The sequence below is a fragment of the Natator depressus genome, chromosome 1 (assembly GCF_965152275.1).
Source record: "Natator depressus isolate rNatDep1 chromosome 1, rNatDep2.hap1, whole genome shotgun sequence".
In the NCBI taxonomy this organism is placed as follows: domain Eukaryota; kingdom Metazoa; phylum Chordata; order Testudines; family Cheloniidae; genus Natator; species Natator depressus.
The window spans coordinates 28,620,185-28,636,728 of NC_134234.1; the positions used below are offsets into that span (position 1 = coordinate 28,620,185).

The 16,544-nt window shown below is 42.9% G+C and overlaps 1 protein-coding gene across 1 annotated transcript in view; it reads right to left on the reverse strand.

Moving 5' to 3' along the window:
• CWC15 (CWC15 spliceosome associated protein) overlaps positions 1 to 12,117 on the reverse strand; it is a 37,734-nt gene extending 25,617 nt beyond the window's left edge. Inside the window, exons 1-5 of the mRNA XM_074956912.1 lie at positions 11,966 to 12,117; positions 9,659 to 9,797; positions 7,112 to 7,224; positions 6,181 to 6,269; positions 5,057 to 5,167 (exon numbers count right to left, since the gene is read on the reverse strand). Of these exons, the coding sequence (XP_074813013.1) occupies positions 5,057 to 5,167; positions 6,181 to 6,269; positions 7,112 to 7,224; positions 9,659 to 9,789 (444 nt within the window). The 5' untranslated portion in view covers positions 9,790 to 9,797; positions 11,966 to 12,117. The remainder of the gene's footprint in view (positions 1 to 5,056; positions 5,168 to 6,180; positions 6,270 to 7,111; positions 7,225 to 9,658; positions 9,798 to 11,965) is intronic.
• Between the last annotated feature and the right edge of the window lie 4,427 nt (positions 12,118 to 16,544).

Sequence of the window (16,544 nt, forward strand, 5' to 3'; positions counted from 1 at the left end):
GTGCATGTGCATAATTAATGAGCCAGCATATTTTTGATTTTTTGAGCAGGAACAAGCTTCTGCCAAAATTTTGCTGCAGTTCCGCCTTTTGCCCACCAGAGGGTGCTGTGACAATAGAACAAAGCAGCAGCTCCCTGACAGCGAGGGAGTAGGAAGAGCCTGCCTTCTTCACAGAAGGCCAGGTCAGAAGACAGGGGCTATGGCAAGACAGACAGAGTGGGATGCTGGGGTGGTCAGACAGGAGCTCATAAAGGCTAGTAGGGGGAGGACAGACTGGGGCAGGGGCTGAATGGGAATGGAGGCACAAGGCCACAGAGGGGAGGGAGGTGCAGAGCTACATAGGCACGGGGGAGGGGTGCAGGGCCACATGGGGAGTGCGTGTCTGAGTGGGGGTGGAGGGATACATGTGGACAGGGGGGTACAAGGACAAATGGGAGTGTAGAAACACATGGAGACAGGGGTAAATGTGCCTGACTGAATGGGAGAAGCTAAGGGTCAGCCAGGGTCTGCATGTGGGAAGCTATCAATCCCTCCTAACCCCCCGTCCAAAAAACCTGTTCCATACTTTTCCCACCCACACTCAACAACCTTACAAATTCATGCCCAGGCTCCTTCCCAGCAATTTACTTGCCTCTCCCTCAGCTCCTTCATTACCCCTGACTCCCCCAAGCCTTTGCACTGCTTCTGAGAGGTGCAGGAAATAAAGTTCTGTATTGTAGTTTAAATGAATTATTACTCAGAGTTCTGTGTTCATATGCCTAGTAAGGAATCTGTCAAAAAACATTTCCTGAATCTTTTTTGTTGTCTGCATTAGAATCACAGAACTGGAAGGGACCTCGAGAGGTCATCTAGTCCAGTCCCCTGCACTCAACGTAGGACTAAGTATTATCTAGACCATCTCTGACAGGTGTTTGTCCAACCTGCTCTTAAAAATCCCCAATAATGGAGATTCCTCCACCTCCCTAGGCAATTTATTCCAGTGCTTAACCACTCTGACAGTTAGGAAGTTTTTCCTAATGTTCAACCTAAACAATTTAAGCCCATTGCTTCTTGTACTATCCTCAGAGGTTAAGAGCAACACTTTTTCTCCCTCCTCCTCGTAACAACGTTTTATGTACTTGAAAACTGTTATGTCCCCTCTCAGTCTTCTCTTCTCCAGACTAAACAAACCCAATTTTTTCAATCTCCCCTCAAAGGTCATGTTTTCTAGACTTTTAATCATTTTTGTTGCTCGTCTCTGGACTTTCTCCAATTTCTCCACATCTTTCCTGAAATGTGGTGCCCAGAACTGGACACAATACTCCAGTTGAGGCCTAATCAGCGTGGAGTAGAGCGGAAGAATTACTTCTTGTGTCTTGCTTACAATACTCTTGCTAATAAATCCCATAAATATGTTTGCTTTTTTTGCAACAGTGTTACACTGCTGACTCATGTTTAACTTGTGGTCCACTATTACCCCCAGATCCCTTTCTGCAGTACAGTGAAGTCGCATCTTACGCGGGGGTTATGTTCTAAAGTCAACGCGTAAGGCGAAAATTGTGTATAGTCAAAATTACCCTTGAAAATCCCTTAAATTGCCCATAAAGTACAGTATACTGTACATGGGTTTGTGTATACTACCCTGTACAGTAATATGTATAAATGTATACAGTAATTCTCCAAATGCTGCCAGGAAGTGAGGGATGAGGGAATAAGACAATGGGAGCTAAGCTAGTGAAGAGGGCATGCAGCTAATTCGGGGTGGGAGAGGAGAGCGAACCCTCTCCATGGACCAATGCGATAGCTGTGAAAATAGAGTTTTCATCCCCCTTTGTCCACTTCTTTTAGCAAAAAAAGATGATCCATCCTAGAGATTTCTGGAATCCAAATCCCTACTTCTGCTTCCTCTTAAATTAAAATGGCTACTTTATCTTTTCCTGATCTTTTGCAAGCTTTCCATTTAATCCATCCTAAGTGCCGATGGATAGGAGAACACTTGGATGGGGAACACGCTTTTTTGTTTTTAAATTTAATGTTTATCTTCACTGTTGCCATCATAATGAAGCCTCCTTAACTTGATCTCACTAACAGGCTTTTTATGCATCCCATGACAGTAAGAGGGAGCCATATTCAATTATCTCAATTTATATTATTTCAGAATATTCTGCAAATCATGTCTTTTATACACAATTTTGATTAGTACGGACTTAATTTTCAGACTAGTGCTATAAAAAAAATTCAAAAGTACTTTGAAGTCATCAATATTTACTAAAATATTTTATGCTTTTATGCCTACATATAGGATAATTTTCAGCCACTGGCTGAGAGTCAGTAGCGAAGAACAGACATCTCCTTCCCACTAAAATATAAAGCAAGTGTGTGACAACATATACCACCATATCCAATAATATTTACTTAGCATTTCTTCTTAGGAGGAAACACGGATTCATTTTAGGTCACTGTCTATACATGAATTGTTACACGCTGACTTACTCTCAAAAAGAGGATTACAGTGAGGATAAAGAATATTAGCAGGTTAAAAAAAAAAAAAAAGCCAGCAAAAGCCAGATGATTTTTGTGTTATATACTTCACAGCTTCAAGTGCCCTCTAGTGGCACATAAAGTGTACCTTTAGAAATGTAATTCCCACACCCCCACTTTTGTATAATATAAATCTAGAAATACACTTCTGTGCACAGCAATTTCAAACCATTAAATTCCCAACGTAAAGCCATCTGTACATCAGTGTGAATGTAACAAACTAAACTATTTAATGGATACAGAATTATAATTCAAACTTTCAGTCAAATTGAAATTATAAGTTTTCCTTGTAAGAACAACCTTCTCTAGGATCACAGAAACAAAAGTCTCTTCATAGTACTGCAAAAACAGATACACTGAACTCAGTGTTTAAATAAATTTTGAAGCAGGAAAATTCTGAGGTAAGGCTACCAGGCTGTTAAATAAGTCCTGCTAGGCCAAGTTACTATTGCAGAGCATAGTTTCAGATTCCTGGCTATCATTACATATGGTACTTGCTGCAATTCCTAGGCACAGAGGTAGGAGAAAGACGCTTTCAAGTACAGTTTAAATGTTAAAAATGGACTAGTTTGGTAGGCTCAGCAGCAGGTATTTGGAATATCAATAGTAGAACCACAGCTTCAAACCCAACCAGGGCTGATTCACCCCTTCAACTTTCCATGATTATACTAATGGCCAATTTGTTTTTTTGTGTATATTGCCGCGGGCCTTATGAAATGCTCTGGTGGGCCATGTACGGCCCATGGGCTGTAGGTTGGGCACCCCTACTGTAACATGCGAAGCTGGTTGAGTAAAGCTTGGGGGGAGGCCTAGGTTTCAACATGTGCAAAACTGGTCAAATTGAAGTTTACAGTGCCTTGTTTATACCAGACCTTCAAAACGTTCTAGAACATTCTAACAACACACCTTTAAATTCTGTTAAGCACAGGATTTGGGACACCATTCCAAACTTCTGGACAACCATGACCAATGGCACACAACTGAACGGTGGCATTGCAAGAACATAGCTAAAGTATTTGGGTTTTCTTGGGATGAGAGGCACCATAAACTAACAGATTTGCATTTCTTATTTCCCTGTTTATAATACCCTACAGAAGTTTGAAAATAATTTCCTGTGCTATCAACACTAGAAGCTAGATGCTCAGCTGTATCCAGTGAGAGGGAAGGTCACAAAGGACTTTGTTGCAGGTCCCCAATTTTGGCTTATTCTAAAATGGCTGTGACATAATAGGCTGTTCTAGAGTACCCCAGTGAACAATGACCCCCCCCAGAGAGATGTTTGGCAGCCAGAGATTACTAGAACACACTGCATTCCAGTCATACCTCTTCCCCTCCCTTACACCAGGGGCTGCTGACTAGGCTGGCATAGCAGCCAGCTATGCCAACTCTAAGTTCAAATGAAACTGTCTTATGGAGTTGTATTGTATCCGTGTTGGTCCCACGGTCCAAGAGAGACAAGGTGGATGAAGTAATATCTTTTATTGGACCAAGTTCTGTTACCTGAAATCTGTTATTTACAGCCAGGCACTCAGGTACCATAGAATATGCTCTAAAGAGAAAGTCTGGGATATAGACCGTAATACACTCAAAACTGCCTTCACTAAACAAAGACACTCCACCTACCACCCCACACTGGAACCCACATGGGGTATCATCAAACAACCACCTCCATATTCGATGGGGACTCCATCCTGAAGTAAATCTTTCCTGAACCCCCTTTTTTGGCCTTCAATGGACCAATCTCTTCAAGCTCATCATCAGAAGCAGCTCCCCACAGACCAGAATACACCAACTCAAAGTGGCACCAGGTCCTGCCAGAAGAACAGATACAAAACCTGCAGACATTGCTCCACTGCTACATGATCAACACTCTCCACAACACACCTTTCAATATCCATGGGTCCTACACATGCCTATCACAACATGTTATATACCTCATCCAGTGCACTAAATGCCCCAGTAGCAACTATGTGGGTGAAACCAGACAATCATTATGCTATCAAATTAACTCACCCAGGAAAATGAAAAGACAAAAGCACCACATCACTTGTGGGTGAACACTTTTCATAAAGCGATCACTCTATATCTGACCTATTTATTGGTCTAATAAAAGATATTACCTCATTCACCTTGAGTGATCTTAGTCAAATCTCCAGAAGTACTTATCAAAACCGTAACACAGTTTGGCAAACTGGCAGCCTTTAGTCAAGAACCACTTGGCACAGGAACTCAAAGGCTGTTAAGGGATGAAGTGCATTGGTTTGCACAGTACCCCATCCCATGCCTGACTATCTGCTGCCATTGGCCTTCCCTTTAATCGAGTACTAAGTTCACCCCATAAAAAAATTTAAATAAGAAATGTATTCCTGGTAAATGTCCTTTTAACGGGCTACTGCAGTATTAAAATGTGCTTCTTACTTGTTTTTAAGAATTCTACACTCTATCACTTTCAGTATGGTTTCTAGTATACTGTGAAACTGCATTTTTTTAAAATTAATTTTCAAGCAAAGAGCCTATTTAACTGGTGAGATTTTACCTTTCGGGCCTGCTCCTCAGCTCTCTCTTTTTTGATTTTTTCTAGTTCAGCCAGAAGAGCCGCAGTATCGTCATCGCTCTCTTCATCAAAATCCTCATCTTCATCATCTTCCTAACAGGAGGAAATGGTGGGTTGGTTACTTCATTCCATTTCATAAAACCAGCTGTCTATTGTGAAAAGTATACATTTACTCCGGAAAAAGAAATTACACAGAACCAAATATCTTGCCCAAACATTGTAAAACCAGGACTGCCTAAGTAAGACTAGAATTTGCTGGAAGTGGATTCCTGAAGTGTTTTGGAGGTTGCAATGACAGCAAGTGTAATACAAATTATTCTTTTGTCCTTCAACACTAAAAGCAAGGCACAAATGGACGCATTTGTTCTTATCCAGACTATGCAATTCATTACTTGCATCCAACGGCTAGGCAGTTGGCCTGCTGATACAATTACTGACACCAAACAATCCTTTCACTTGTACCTCAACCTCCCTCATTCCTTGTTTGATTTTAATTCATCAGTTGTCTCTAGTGGTATGCTAAAACTGTAAACTGTTTGGAGCAGGAACTGTCTTTTTGCTAAAGGAGTGTATAGTAACTAGCACAAGGTGGCCTTGAATGGAACTTCCAAGTACTACTTAGAAGCAAAATTAATATTGTGCTATCTAATGTGCCACATGCACCCAGAGCAGCACGAAAGGAAGTAATTTTAATATTACAAAATAACGAGAGTAAGAGTGTGGCACATCAGCATCAGAAACTCTAGCTACCTAAGTTTTGATTTAAAGTCACTTCTTTCCCAATAACTGTTGGAAGGAAGATCCTCATTATCTACCAGCCAGAGCCTTCTATTCTACCCCCCTCCCTTAGCTTCCTAGCTACTGCCAGCGGTGTGTAAAAAGTGATTTCTTCAAACTGCTGTTAGGGTGTGAAAACAGGATCCTCCGAACAATTCTACATTCCACTGAACTCCAGTTATGGTAACTTGTTAAAGAAAGAGACCAGATGTCCTGGAACCATTATCTGGTAGTCTAGTCCTTAACATATCTCCTAATGCAATATGTACAACTATTGAGTACCCTAAGGAAAAGCAAGAGATCTGGGGAGGAGAACTAAAAATACATACATCTGTGAGTGGATCATCTGCATCAAGGTTTGCTGCAGGAATCTGATCTAATCGAGGTTTCTTAGACACCGAAGAGGATGTGGTGTGCTCTGAGAAGTTAAAAAAGGAAAATTTATGAACATTAGGACAAGTTAATAAGATAGACAGTAAAGCAGAATCACCAAACTTGACCTTGCAACATCTAACTTCTGGAATCAAGTAACTTGATGCCTGAACTGACCTCCCTCGTACAGACATCCCACGGCAGTGGAACTGGCACCCCAAAATACTCAAGAGGTTAATTTTGTAGAGTTTCTTCATGTCATTATTTGAAGAGGAAATGGGGCCAGCAGAGGTGGCTGCACTGCACCCTCCCAACTCCACAGATCCCAAGGAGACTGGAACCCTCAGTCTTGCATATGGGCTGCTTCTAAACACTGCCAGTCTGGACCTTATCAGCACAGCTTCTTCAGCCCATAGAGTTTGAATGTCCCTATTTTCTTACCACGAGTGTTGTTTAAGTATCTAGATGCATTTTAGATGATCCACACAATCAGTAGTGCCTAAATTTTCACATACATCAGCACTATAGAACACAATCAAAGAGTTATTTGAAATATTAATTTCAGAGGAATTCTCCATTATTCACTGACAATCTCACATATTTTGTAATGTATTTGTCTCGCCAAGGCTAAAAAAATATCCACAAAATGTGTTTCCCCCCAAGCAGGACAAGAATAAAAACTCCTTTAGTACGGTCATTAACTGGCAACATATATGTAACAGTCATGCTTTAGTGGCTGGCCCATAGATGGTATGTGTTTTAATATTAGTGACGAAGGTTCTCCTTCAGCTCCAGTAGGTCATGGATTCTATCCCCATGATATCCTGACAGAAGCGTATGGATTCATTACAGAATGTAACTTTCTGTTTAGTAGAAGTTTCATTTCACCTCTTGCTGGTCTGTCTCTGTTCTTTTCTCTTACAGCGACTCGTTCTCTCTCCTCCAGTTCTCTTCTGAAGTCACGGTTACGCACCTCCTCAGGGGCATCCTGCGTGGTCTGTCTAGAACAGGCAATGAAAAAAAAATAAGAAAAGGAAGGTGAAGCAGACAGTTCCCAGTTTGTAGCATTTGCTCCCGTGGGCCTGAAAGTTCTGGAATGAAGAGCTAGTTACCAGAAGTCAGAAAGATTCTGCAGAGCTATACAAGCAGCATGAGACACCATTCAAGGTGCATTCCCCACATGCTTCAGTAACATTAAAACTTCATCCAGTTTCCAGTGGCTTTCAAATGGATTTTAAAGACATCACAGAATTTCTGTAAAAACAGGAAATGACTCTATCCATCTCTCTTAAGTATTTCTAAGACACCTAGTAGTGTATTATACAAGTATCATGTCCTAGCCAACATTCACCAGGACCTGACATTCTGGCCGACATTCTCTCTCTGACAGTTATAACATCCCAAGTTATTGCTGAGCACATAAGGTTTTCCAGGCCTCTTCAGATAAGATGAAGACTAAAATGTGTTTTCAGTTAATCCCAGATAGATGTATCAGAGGACTATAGTTTATCCTTGCAGAGAGATGGTTTATCTACCTGCAAATTAGATGATTCACTAACTTGTGTTCTAGAAGAACAAACAAGTGGGAAGAGGGGGCAAACAGAAATAATAGCTTCAATAAAATATTACAGATACACCATGCATATTTAAGAGATCTCAGCCAAGAGCAACAGCACATTCATATTTGACACACATTAATGCAAGCCTTTTTCAGGGAGTGTTGAATTTTCTGTGGAAAACTTAAAAATAACTAAAATGAATAAAGTGAGCAATGATTCATTTCACTCCTCTGTTCTGGGAATAAGTGTACACAGTGCCTGGACGAAACCCAGATTCAAGCAGCTATTAATATACTGTATACACACATCTGTTTTTATGGTGAAGTAATTTGCTCATTTTCTTACTGTATAAACAATAATCAGGATTTGCAGATCCCATATCTGAGTGGCTTGTGGCTGATACAGCCACAAGAACCCCAAATACTACATGTCATTCAAAACAGAACAAGGGAGACTAAAACACTGCAACAAGGTTCAATGATGCAGTACTATTTAACAAAGCCATCCTTCAGATCAGCTGGAGAACAGGGACATAAAGACGACACTATTAAAAAGCACCCAGAAGATTTGTTAAAATATTCAGCATGTGCTTATGCATGTATTTTCCCCATTGTTACTTATCTGAGAAAGTGAAAAACCAGTATGACACATCCTACTTGTCTTCCATTTCAAGCAAAAACATTAACTTTTAAAAAACATATTTGTCTGACAATGTCTTCTATATTATTGCTACAAACACCTAAAATTTTAACTAAAAAGTAGAGAAACACCACCATTTTTTATACTGTGCTTTTGACAGGATTTTGTGTACAGTTTTGTTATATTTCCAGCATGCTCCATTTCTCACCTATGAGTCTTGCACATAGCAAGAGAGATGAACAAAGCATTTCAAAAGGAAATGAAGTGAGAGTGTAAAATAACAAAAATTTGCAGTGGAGGGTCCGGGGAACTCAGACAAGTGTAATATCAGCTACCTTTAACTGTTTAAAAAAAAAAAAGATTGAATTTCAAATTGACACTGTCTTTAAATCTTGAGTTTCTATCTCAAACGATAACCAAAACTTGCCATTTCTTCCTCCACAACATATTGAAGATCCAACCACTCCTCTCTGTCCCAACTGTAAACAGATCATTTCATGACTGAATTATTTTCCACACTGATTATTAAAACCTCCTCTTCTGTAGCCTGTGTGACACCCGTGTTGCTCACCTTCTGTCCTTCCAAAACACAATTGTAAAAATGATCTTTCTTGCCCAATGGGACTTCATTATTCCCCACCTTTGACTTTCTCTGCAGGCTCCTTTTTGCCCAATGTGTCAATTTAAAACCTCTGTCCTGGCTTGTAAGGCCCTTTAGAACCCCATCCCAGCACACATCTCTTATTCCATCTTTTAGCATGCCTCCCATCAGTTTCTTTGCTCTGCAAATACCAGCCTTGATGATTATGATAATGATGAATGAGACATCATCTCCTCCTCCTTCCTTCACATGACCCTGTATCTTTTCCCTTATGCATAGAGTGCTCTGCTCAAGACAGTTCACCCTTTTCTTATTCTGGCCCCTTCTAAAGACTAAGTTCTGCTGTGGTGCCCACAAGAAACAAGTAAATGTAATATTTTAATATATATTGTAATTACTTCCAGTACATCCTATTTTCAGTGTTTGCTCTTCAGACTGGAAACTCTTCTGTCTTCCATCTCTGCACCCTCACTGTGGCAGGTGCAATGCCCTTATTTTGCGTATGTATAGTGCTAAGTACATTATCAGTGTTTAATATGTAAATATTATCTGTGATATTTCTCTTTCAGTAGCAGTGCAAGTGTGAGAATAATTCACTGTACACCATGTTCTGCAAGAAAAGAAACTGGCCTTTACCTGTATTTAATTTTAGTATGAGAAGGAAGATCTCTGCTGGAATATTGTTTGGAGAGTTGACTTAAATCTCCTTCTCCTTTTCCTCTTCCTCCTCTTGCAGGTTCAAATGTTGGCCTCGCTGCTGTTGTCATCTTAATTACTTCAAGAACAAATATAAAAATTTGGTAATTACCACTATTCATAATGAAAGGCATTAACTGAAGAAGTACATTACTCATGGAGTTATAGCAGCAACCACAGCTCTTGCTACAGTTAAAGAGTGTAAACTACAACTTGGCAAACAGTGCTGCATCTGAGGAACATTTTAGTTAACTGAATAACCTATTCAGATTTTCATGAATTTGTCAGGAAAGGGAAAAGAAACAAAGGACATGAGATTATTACATATATAGAAAGCTCCTTTCAAGAAAGACAAAGTATTATAAAAAGTCAATAAATTTCCATTTTTTTCTTCTCAAAAATATGAGTCAATATCACTCAAGTCAAATCACACATGCAAAGTAATCTATAATTAATGTCTATAAATTAAATTAGTCAAATGTTAGTTTATCTCAAATGAGACACTATAACAACATATGAAAACCTCTGTTACTAGCTTTCTGTCATTTCCCTCAACACAAGGTTGTCATCAACGGCATGAGCAAGCTCTCTCTTCTACATTTCCTGTTTTCAGAGTAGCAGCCGTGTTAGTCTGTATTTGCTAAAAGAAAAGGAGTACTTGTGGCACCTTAGAGACTAACAAATTTATTTGAGCATAAGCTTTCATGAGCTACAGCTCACTAAGGTGCCACAAGTACTCCTTTTCTTATTTCCCGTTTTGTAGATCTGCCTTTCTAGACCTTCCCATCTCACTTCAACTCTTATCTAAACATCCAAAGAGAGACACTTTATAATCTCTATATACATTTGTACAAGCAGGAGCATTACATTTAAGTTTCTTCATAAAAAGTGCCTAAAACTTTTTATGCATCACAGATCCATCTTGATTTATCCAACATGCCCAGGTGCATGTAAATATTAGTTTTTGAGCACTGCATCTTCTTTCTCCCTGGAAGGCACTATAGCCTAGTGCAGAGGTTCTCAAACTGTGGTCCGCGAGCTCCATTCAGGCGGTTCGTGAATAGTTCCCTCTAATGTGTGCGCCTGGGTGGCTGCACACGAAAGAATGAAAGGCCATCCACCTAATTGGTGGATCTGCTCCACTAATTAGGTGTCTGTACCCTGGAGAAGATGCACATGTAAGGTGAGGTGGTGTCCTTGGGGGGAATACGGGGTAGACGGGAGGGGCAATTGGGTGAGAAGAGTGGAGGGGGGGGGGGGATTTGGGACATGCAGGGCTGCAGCGGCCAGAGAAAGAGGTGATTTTCCCCAGCTCCAGGCTTGCGGCAAGAGACGGCCCTCCTTCCAAGCCTCAGCTCGGGGGCTGCCATGGAGGGGGAGAGAGGGCACATTCATCATATTAGAAAGGTAAGACTACTGATAAAGCACACAACTCATATTTTATTATTTGTAGAATAAAGCAGTTAATTATTATTAAAGTTTTTTTTTATATGGTGCTTTTACCCAAAGCGCTTTACAATAGTTAGCTAATGGTACGAACAACATTTGGAAAGATCATTAAGTGATCCACCGAGACCCTCAGCAATTTTCAAGTGGTCCGCGAAAAAAAAAGCTTGAGAACCACTGGCCTAGTAGCTAGAGCATTGGGACTCAGGAGGCCCAGCTGGCCTGTTGGGTCACCTCAAGCAAGTTACTGCCTTTTTCTGTGCCTCACCTTCCCCATCAATAATATGTGGATAATGATACCGACCTCCTTGGTAAAGGGCTTTGATAGAAAACGTTATATAAGAGCTAGATATTAGCAGTAACCTCGCACCCTCCTATTGCATGTTATTTTAACTGTGGAATGGTGTTTAACCTCCATTTAGGACACAGTCCAAGTGAAAAGAACTATGTAAAATGTCATCATTGAAGCTAAAGTCTCCACTAACGGCGTAGCCCTTGACTGCCCACCCCCTCCTGCCCCCTGCACAGAGATGCCCCGTTTTCCCCCATCAAAGGCACCGCGCCCCCAAATCAGCCCCCTCACCTTCCTCTCCAGCACCCCCTCAGCCCCTTCCGTCAATGACACCCTCCACTCCGCCACACGGCCCCCGCCATCAGAGTCGCCCCCCCCAAAGAACCCCTTCCCCAGAGCCGCCCCCCAACATGGCTCCCCCCATCCGTGACATGCCCCCTCTCACGGTCTCCACACCCAGGGCTCCCCCTTGCCCCCAGGAGCACCCGCCCCCAGGCGCCAGGACTCACCTTAGACACAGCGGGTCCCCCCCGCCGCTGCCCCGCTCCCAGGCCAGCTACGCGCGCTCGGCCAGTCCCTAGGCCATAACTCCTCCACCTTCCCACAGGCCACCGCGCGCAAACCATAGACACGGACCCGCTCAGGGAAGCACCATAGAGAGGCCAGAAGAGGCGGGGCTCACGCCTTCTCGCCGAGGGGAGCCATGTCACGTCACGTGACTGCGCAGGCGCTGCTCTGCCATGACGGTTAGCGGGGCGGAAGTTCCCTCGCCCTGCGCCTGGAGTGGGTGCTGTGGTTCCGTTGTCGCCCGCCGCCCTGCACCTAGCTCGCGAGGGCGGCAGCTCCTCACGCAGAGCGTCTGAGACCCCAGCCCGAGAGGGGGCAGGGTCCGGAGCCTGTGCGGTGCAGGGGGCCAGGCTGGATGGTTCGGAGGGGCTCCGAGTCCGTGAACGGGCACAGGGCCTGGGGAGCCGGGCGCCCAGCCCGTCGCGGCTGCAGTGTGGCCCCCTACCTGTGGCGAGGCCTGAGGGCGAGACCCGCCTCGTCCGGTCTCTCCCCTGCGGCCGGTGCTTTTCCCGTCGGTTTGTCTGGTTTAGCTTTGGCGGGGGGGGTGTCATGCCCTGACAGTCCGGCCCCCTCAGAGAGGCCCGGGCCACTTCCAGCCGTCGAAGCCCCCCAGCGATCGTAAAAATAAAACACGACGACAGGTGAAACCAGAATAAGGCACCAGAAAAGGAGGGAGACAGAATATGAATATTTCTTTATCAAACAAATGCTTCTCCCCTCTCGTATTTGCTGAAGTTTGCAGCTCTCAGCTGAGAGAGGGGGCCACGTTTTGGTCCAATAGGGACGCGCATAAAAACAAGTTGCGAAACTTACCAAATGCCAAAAAATTAACAAGTGTCTAAATTTGAGGACCCCCCCCCACCCCCCGTGCTTGAGCTTGAGGCCCAGGCCAACTGGCCCTCCTGCCCCCCCCCCCCCATTGGCCCAGCTGACAGTTACCGGGGCAGAAACCGATCCCAACGCCCCCCTCCTAACAGCTTGCTGTTAATGACATCATCCACCGGGGGTCCCCAGAGCTAGTGGGCCAGGCTGAGCCACAGTAACAGGTTCATGGTGGCCAGGAGCGAAGTTTGTATGATCTAGGGCCCAATGATGGACGAGATAGATGCCTCTGGCCCCGTCTGCCTGAAGTATTTCTGAGCACCCCACCCTGGTGCTTAATGCCTGGGAGAGTCTCGTTGTCACCGCTCAGGGCTGAACTGTTCAGGGACGGTGGCAGGGCATTGTCACCCAAGCACCCTATCGGTGGAATTTGCTCCCTTTGATGTTCTTCCCACGCCTGTCTCTCATGATCCCCAGGGTCTGGTGTAAGATACATTTACTTGATATGAGTTGTAGTGGCTTTGTGTGTGTGTATATCTGTGTGTCTTTTAATTCCTGGGAAAATGACAGCCCACTTCCCGCCATTTGTGAAGACATCAGAAGAGGGTCTTTAATGCTCCCTAGTGGAAGCGTCCCAGAGTTTTACATAATATATTTTAAAGAAATTGTTATAAATGTCTAGCTGCTACGGGCACCCAGTAAATTCAGTAACAACTATTAAGGACATTCCCGAGACTTACACCTGTAAATAAATATTCATATTTTTGCAGTCAGCCTAATTCTACTGCCTGTGAAATCAATAAGAGTTTTGCCATTGATTTCAAAATGAGCAGGATTATGCTAATAGATCAAAGTATTACAGGGAGTCTAGTGCATCCAGTTTTGATCTGAAGACATCAAGAGCGGGAGAAGCCATCACTTCCCTTTGTAGCTTGTTCCAGAGGTTGGAATTAAATGCTATGCAGTTCCCTGTACAGGGTGACTGTTAGGTGAGATCTTAAAACTGGATGTTGCCCCAGCTCTGAATGGCTATTAAACATGAGGATGCTGTGTGGTAGTTGGCTGGTGTCTTTCACCCCAGCTGTGTCTGCATTTCAGTAGTGATGTGTGTATGTATAGCTGCTGAAGTGTTTTGGGTTCAAAGTTACTAACCGATGTTCAGTGATTGCGGCTCAAGTGAGCTTTACTGTGTGGTTCGGAGGTTGATTTTTGGGTTGGGGAGGTGAGACAAATGGGTTATTGAGTAGGAAGTTAGGTAACTGGCAGGCTTTAGTGGCACTTTCACAGCCTTTACTTTAGTGATATCAGAATACATTCTCTATAACTGATCAATGGACTTTCTACCTTATTGCATCTCACACATGTATGGATCTGCCCTGGCACCTTGGGGAACCCTTAGGGCCCCAGTCTGTCAGCTCCACACAGGGCAGATATCCCACAGGGAGAAGAGAATTCTGCAGTGGGACGGCCCATTATCTGAGGGAGTTGTGGAGATACTGGTTCCTTTTTAAAAAAGGACAAACTAATGCTAGATAGAGGAAAGGCAGTTGGGTACAAGCTACAAAGAAGTGGGGGCGGGGGGAAGAAATAGATTCAATAAATTATATAAAAGTAATAAGCGAATCCAGGGTCACTTTTCCCCGAGGAGACAAAGGGGATGGTTAAGGAGCGTTTGGGATTGTAGTTGGATAGGGAATTTTAAAAATGCAAATGTAATTTTTTTTAACAATTTAGAAGAATCAAGATTTTATCTTTGTTTACAGCATTGGTGAGACTGATACTGGCATACCGCGTCCAGTGCACATTTTTAAAAGGATGCTGAAATATTGGAGAGGGTTCAGAAAAGAACCACAGAAATGATTTGAGGGTTGGGAAAAGTGCTTACATTGAGAAACTGAAAGTGCTCCATCTATTTATCTTATCAAAAAGAAGATTGAGAGGTGACTTGATTATGGCATTTAAGTATTTTCCAGGTGGGTATTAAAGGACTGTTTAATCTAACAGAGAACAGCACAACAAGAACCAATGGCTGGAATTTAAAGCTACACAAACACCCACCATGGATGGTCTAAGTATACTTAATCCTTCCTCATTGTGGGGGGGATGGACAAATGACTTCCTGAAGTCCATTCCAGCTCCACATTTCTGTGATTGTATTTCTGTTTTTGGGGGTGGAGTCACAAAACAATAGGAGGAGAAGGTGCCTTCATTATAACTTTTAGCCTAGTGGTTAGAGCACTCATCTGGGAGACCCAGGTTCAGTTCCCCCCATGCCTGATAGGGAGAAGGGATTTAAACATGGATCTCCCACATTGCAGGAGAGCACCCCTCGCCACTGAGATAGTCTGGTGTGAGTTTCAGTCTCTGCTCTTGAAGTTGTTCCACCTTTTATAAATAAATTAAATAGTTATTGGAGCAGGGATTGAATTTGGGATCTCCCACATCTCAGGTTAGTGCCCTAACCCAGGGGTTCTCCGCCTTGCCAGACTACTGTACTCCTTTCAGGAGGCTGATTTGTCTTGCATATCCCCAGTTTCACCTCACTTAAAAAGTACTTGCTTACAAAGTCAGACATAAATATACAAAAGTGGCACAGCACCCTAGCACTGACAAATTGTTTCCTTTCTCATTTTTACTGTATAATTATAAAATAAATTGTGACACCCACCCCCAAGGTTGAGAAACACTGATATAGTCTATAGAGCAGTATAAACAAGTCATTGTATGAAATTTTAGTTTGCACTGACTTCACTAGAGCTTTTCATGTAGCCTGTTGTAAAACTAAGCAAATATCTAGATGGGTTGACATACCCCCTGGAAGACCTCTGTGTACCCCCAGGGGTACACGTACCCCTGGTTGATAACCACTGCCTTCAGAACTGCAGAGTCATTCCCACTCATTCCCTAGCCCAGTAATAATTCACAGTGGCAATTCATAGCCATTCATAATGATAATGTACGGTCTTTTTTTATTATTATTATTATTATTTGGAATTGCCAGTGCACCGAAAAATTCATTATTTGCCCAGCTCTAGATTTTTAGAGAATGGTGGCTTAATGCACAGGTTCAGAAATCTCTGAATCAAAAATGTAACCTTAGAAGAAGAAGTCGGGAAGTTACTGTTTCCTTGATTTAAAAAAAGAATGGATGACTGATAAGGCACTTTTTTCAGAATAGCAGCCGTGTTAGTCTGTATTCACAAAAAGAAAAGGAGTACTTGTAGCACCTTAGAGACTAACAAATTTATTTGAGCATAAATAAAAGCCTCTGAGTCAGCTTTACACTGTTTGTCTGTATTAAGAATTGTACTCTGACATCTTTCACTGCTGGTTCTTGGCCATACCCGCTGTGCCCCCATTGTGCAGGAAGTCTTTTGGTGCTGCACAAGACTGACACTGTCTATTAACCTTTTCATTGCTGGGGTCCACTGTGCTGCCGCTGTCCGTTAACCCTTTCGCTCCTGCAAATACCAAGAGTGTGTTACTCAGCACTCTAGTAGTTAATGACCCATGGAAACCAAAACAAAGATTCAGTTATACCAGAGTGCTGGGATGGGGGACTGGCAATTGACTGGAAAAATCTCCCAAAAAAGTACATAGGAGAAATCTTGTGCTCTATCTCTGAAGCATGAGACAAAGACAGCAAACTTTTCAGTACTTGACTGATGGAGCAGTGGATACTGAAGTGGGAAAGATTAA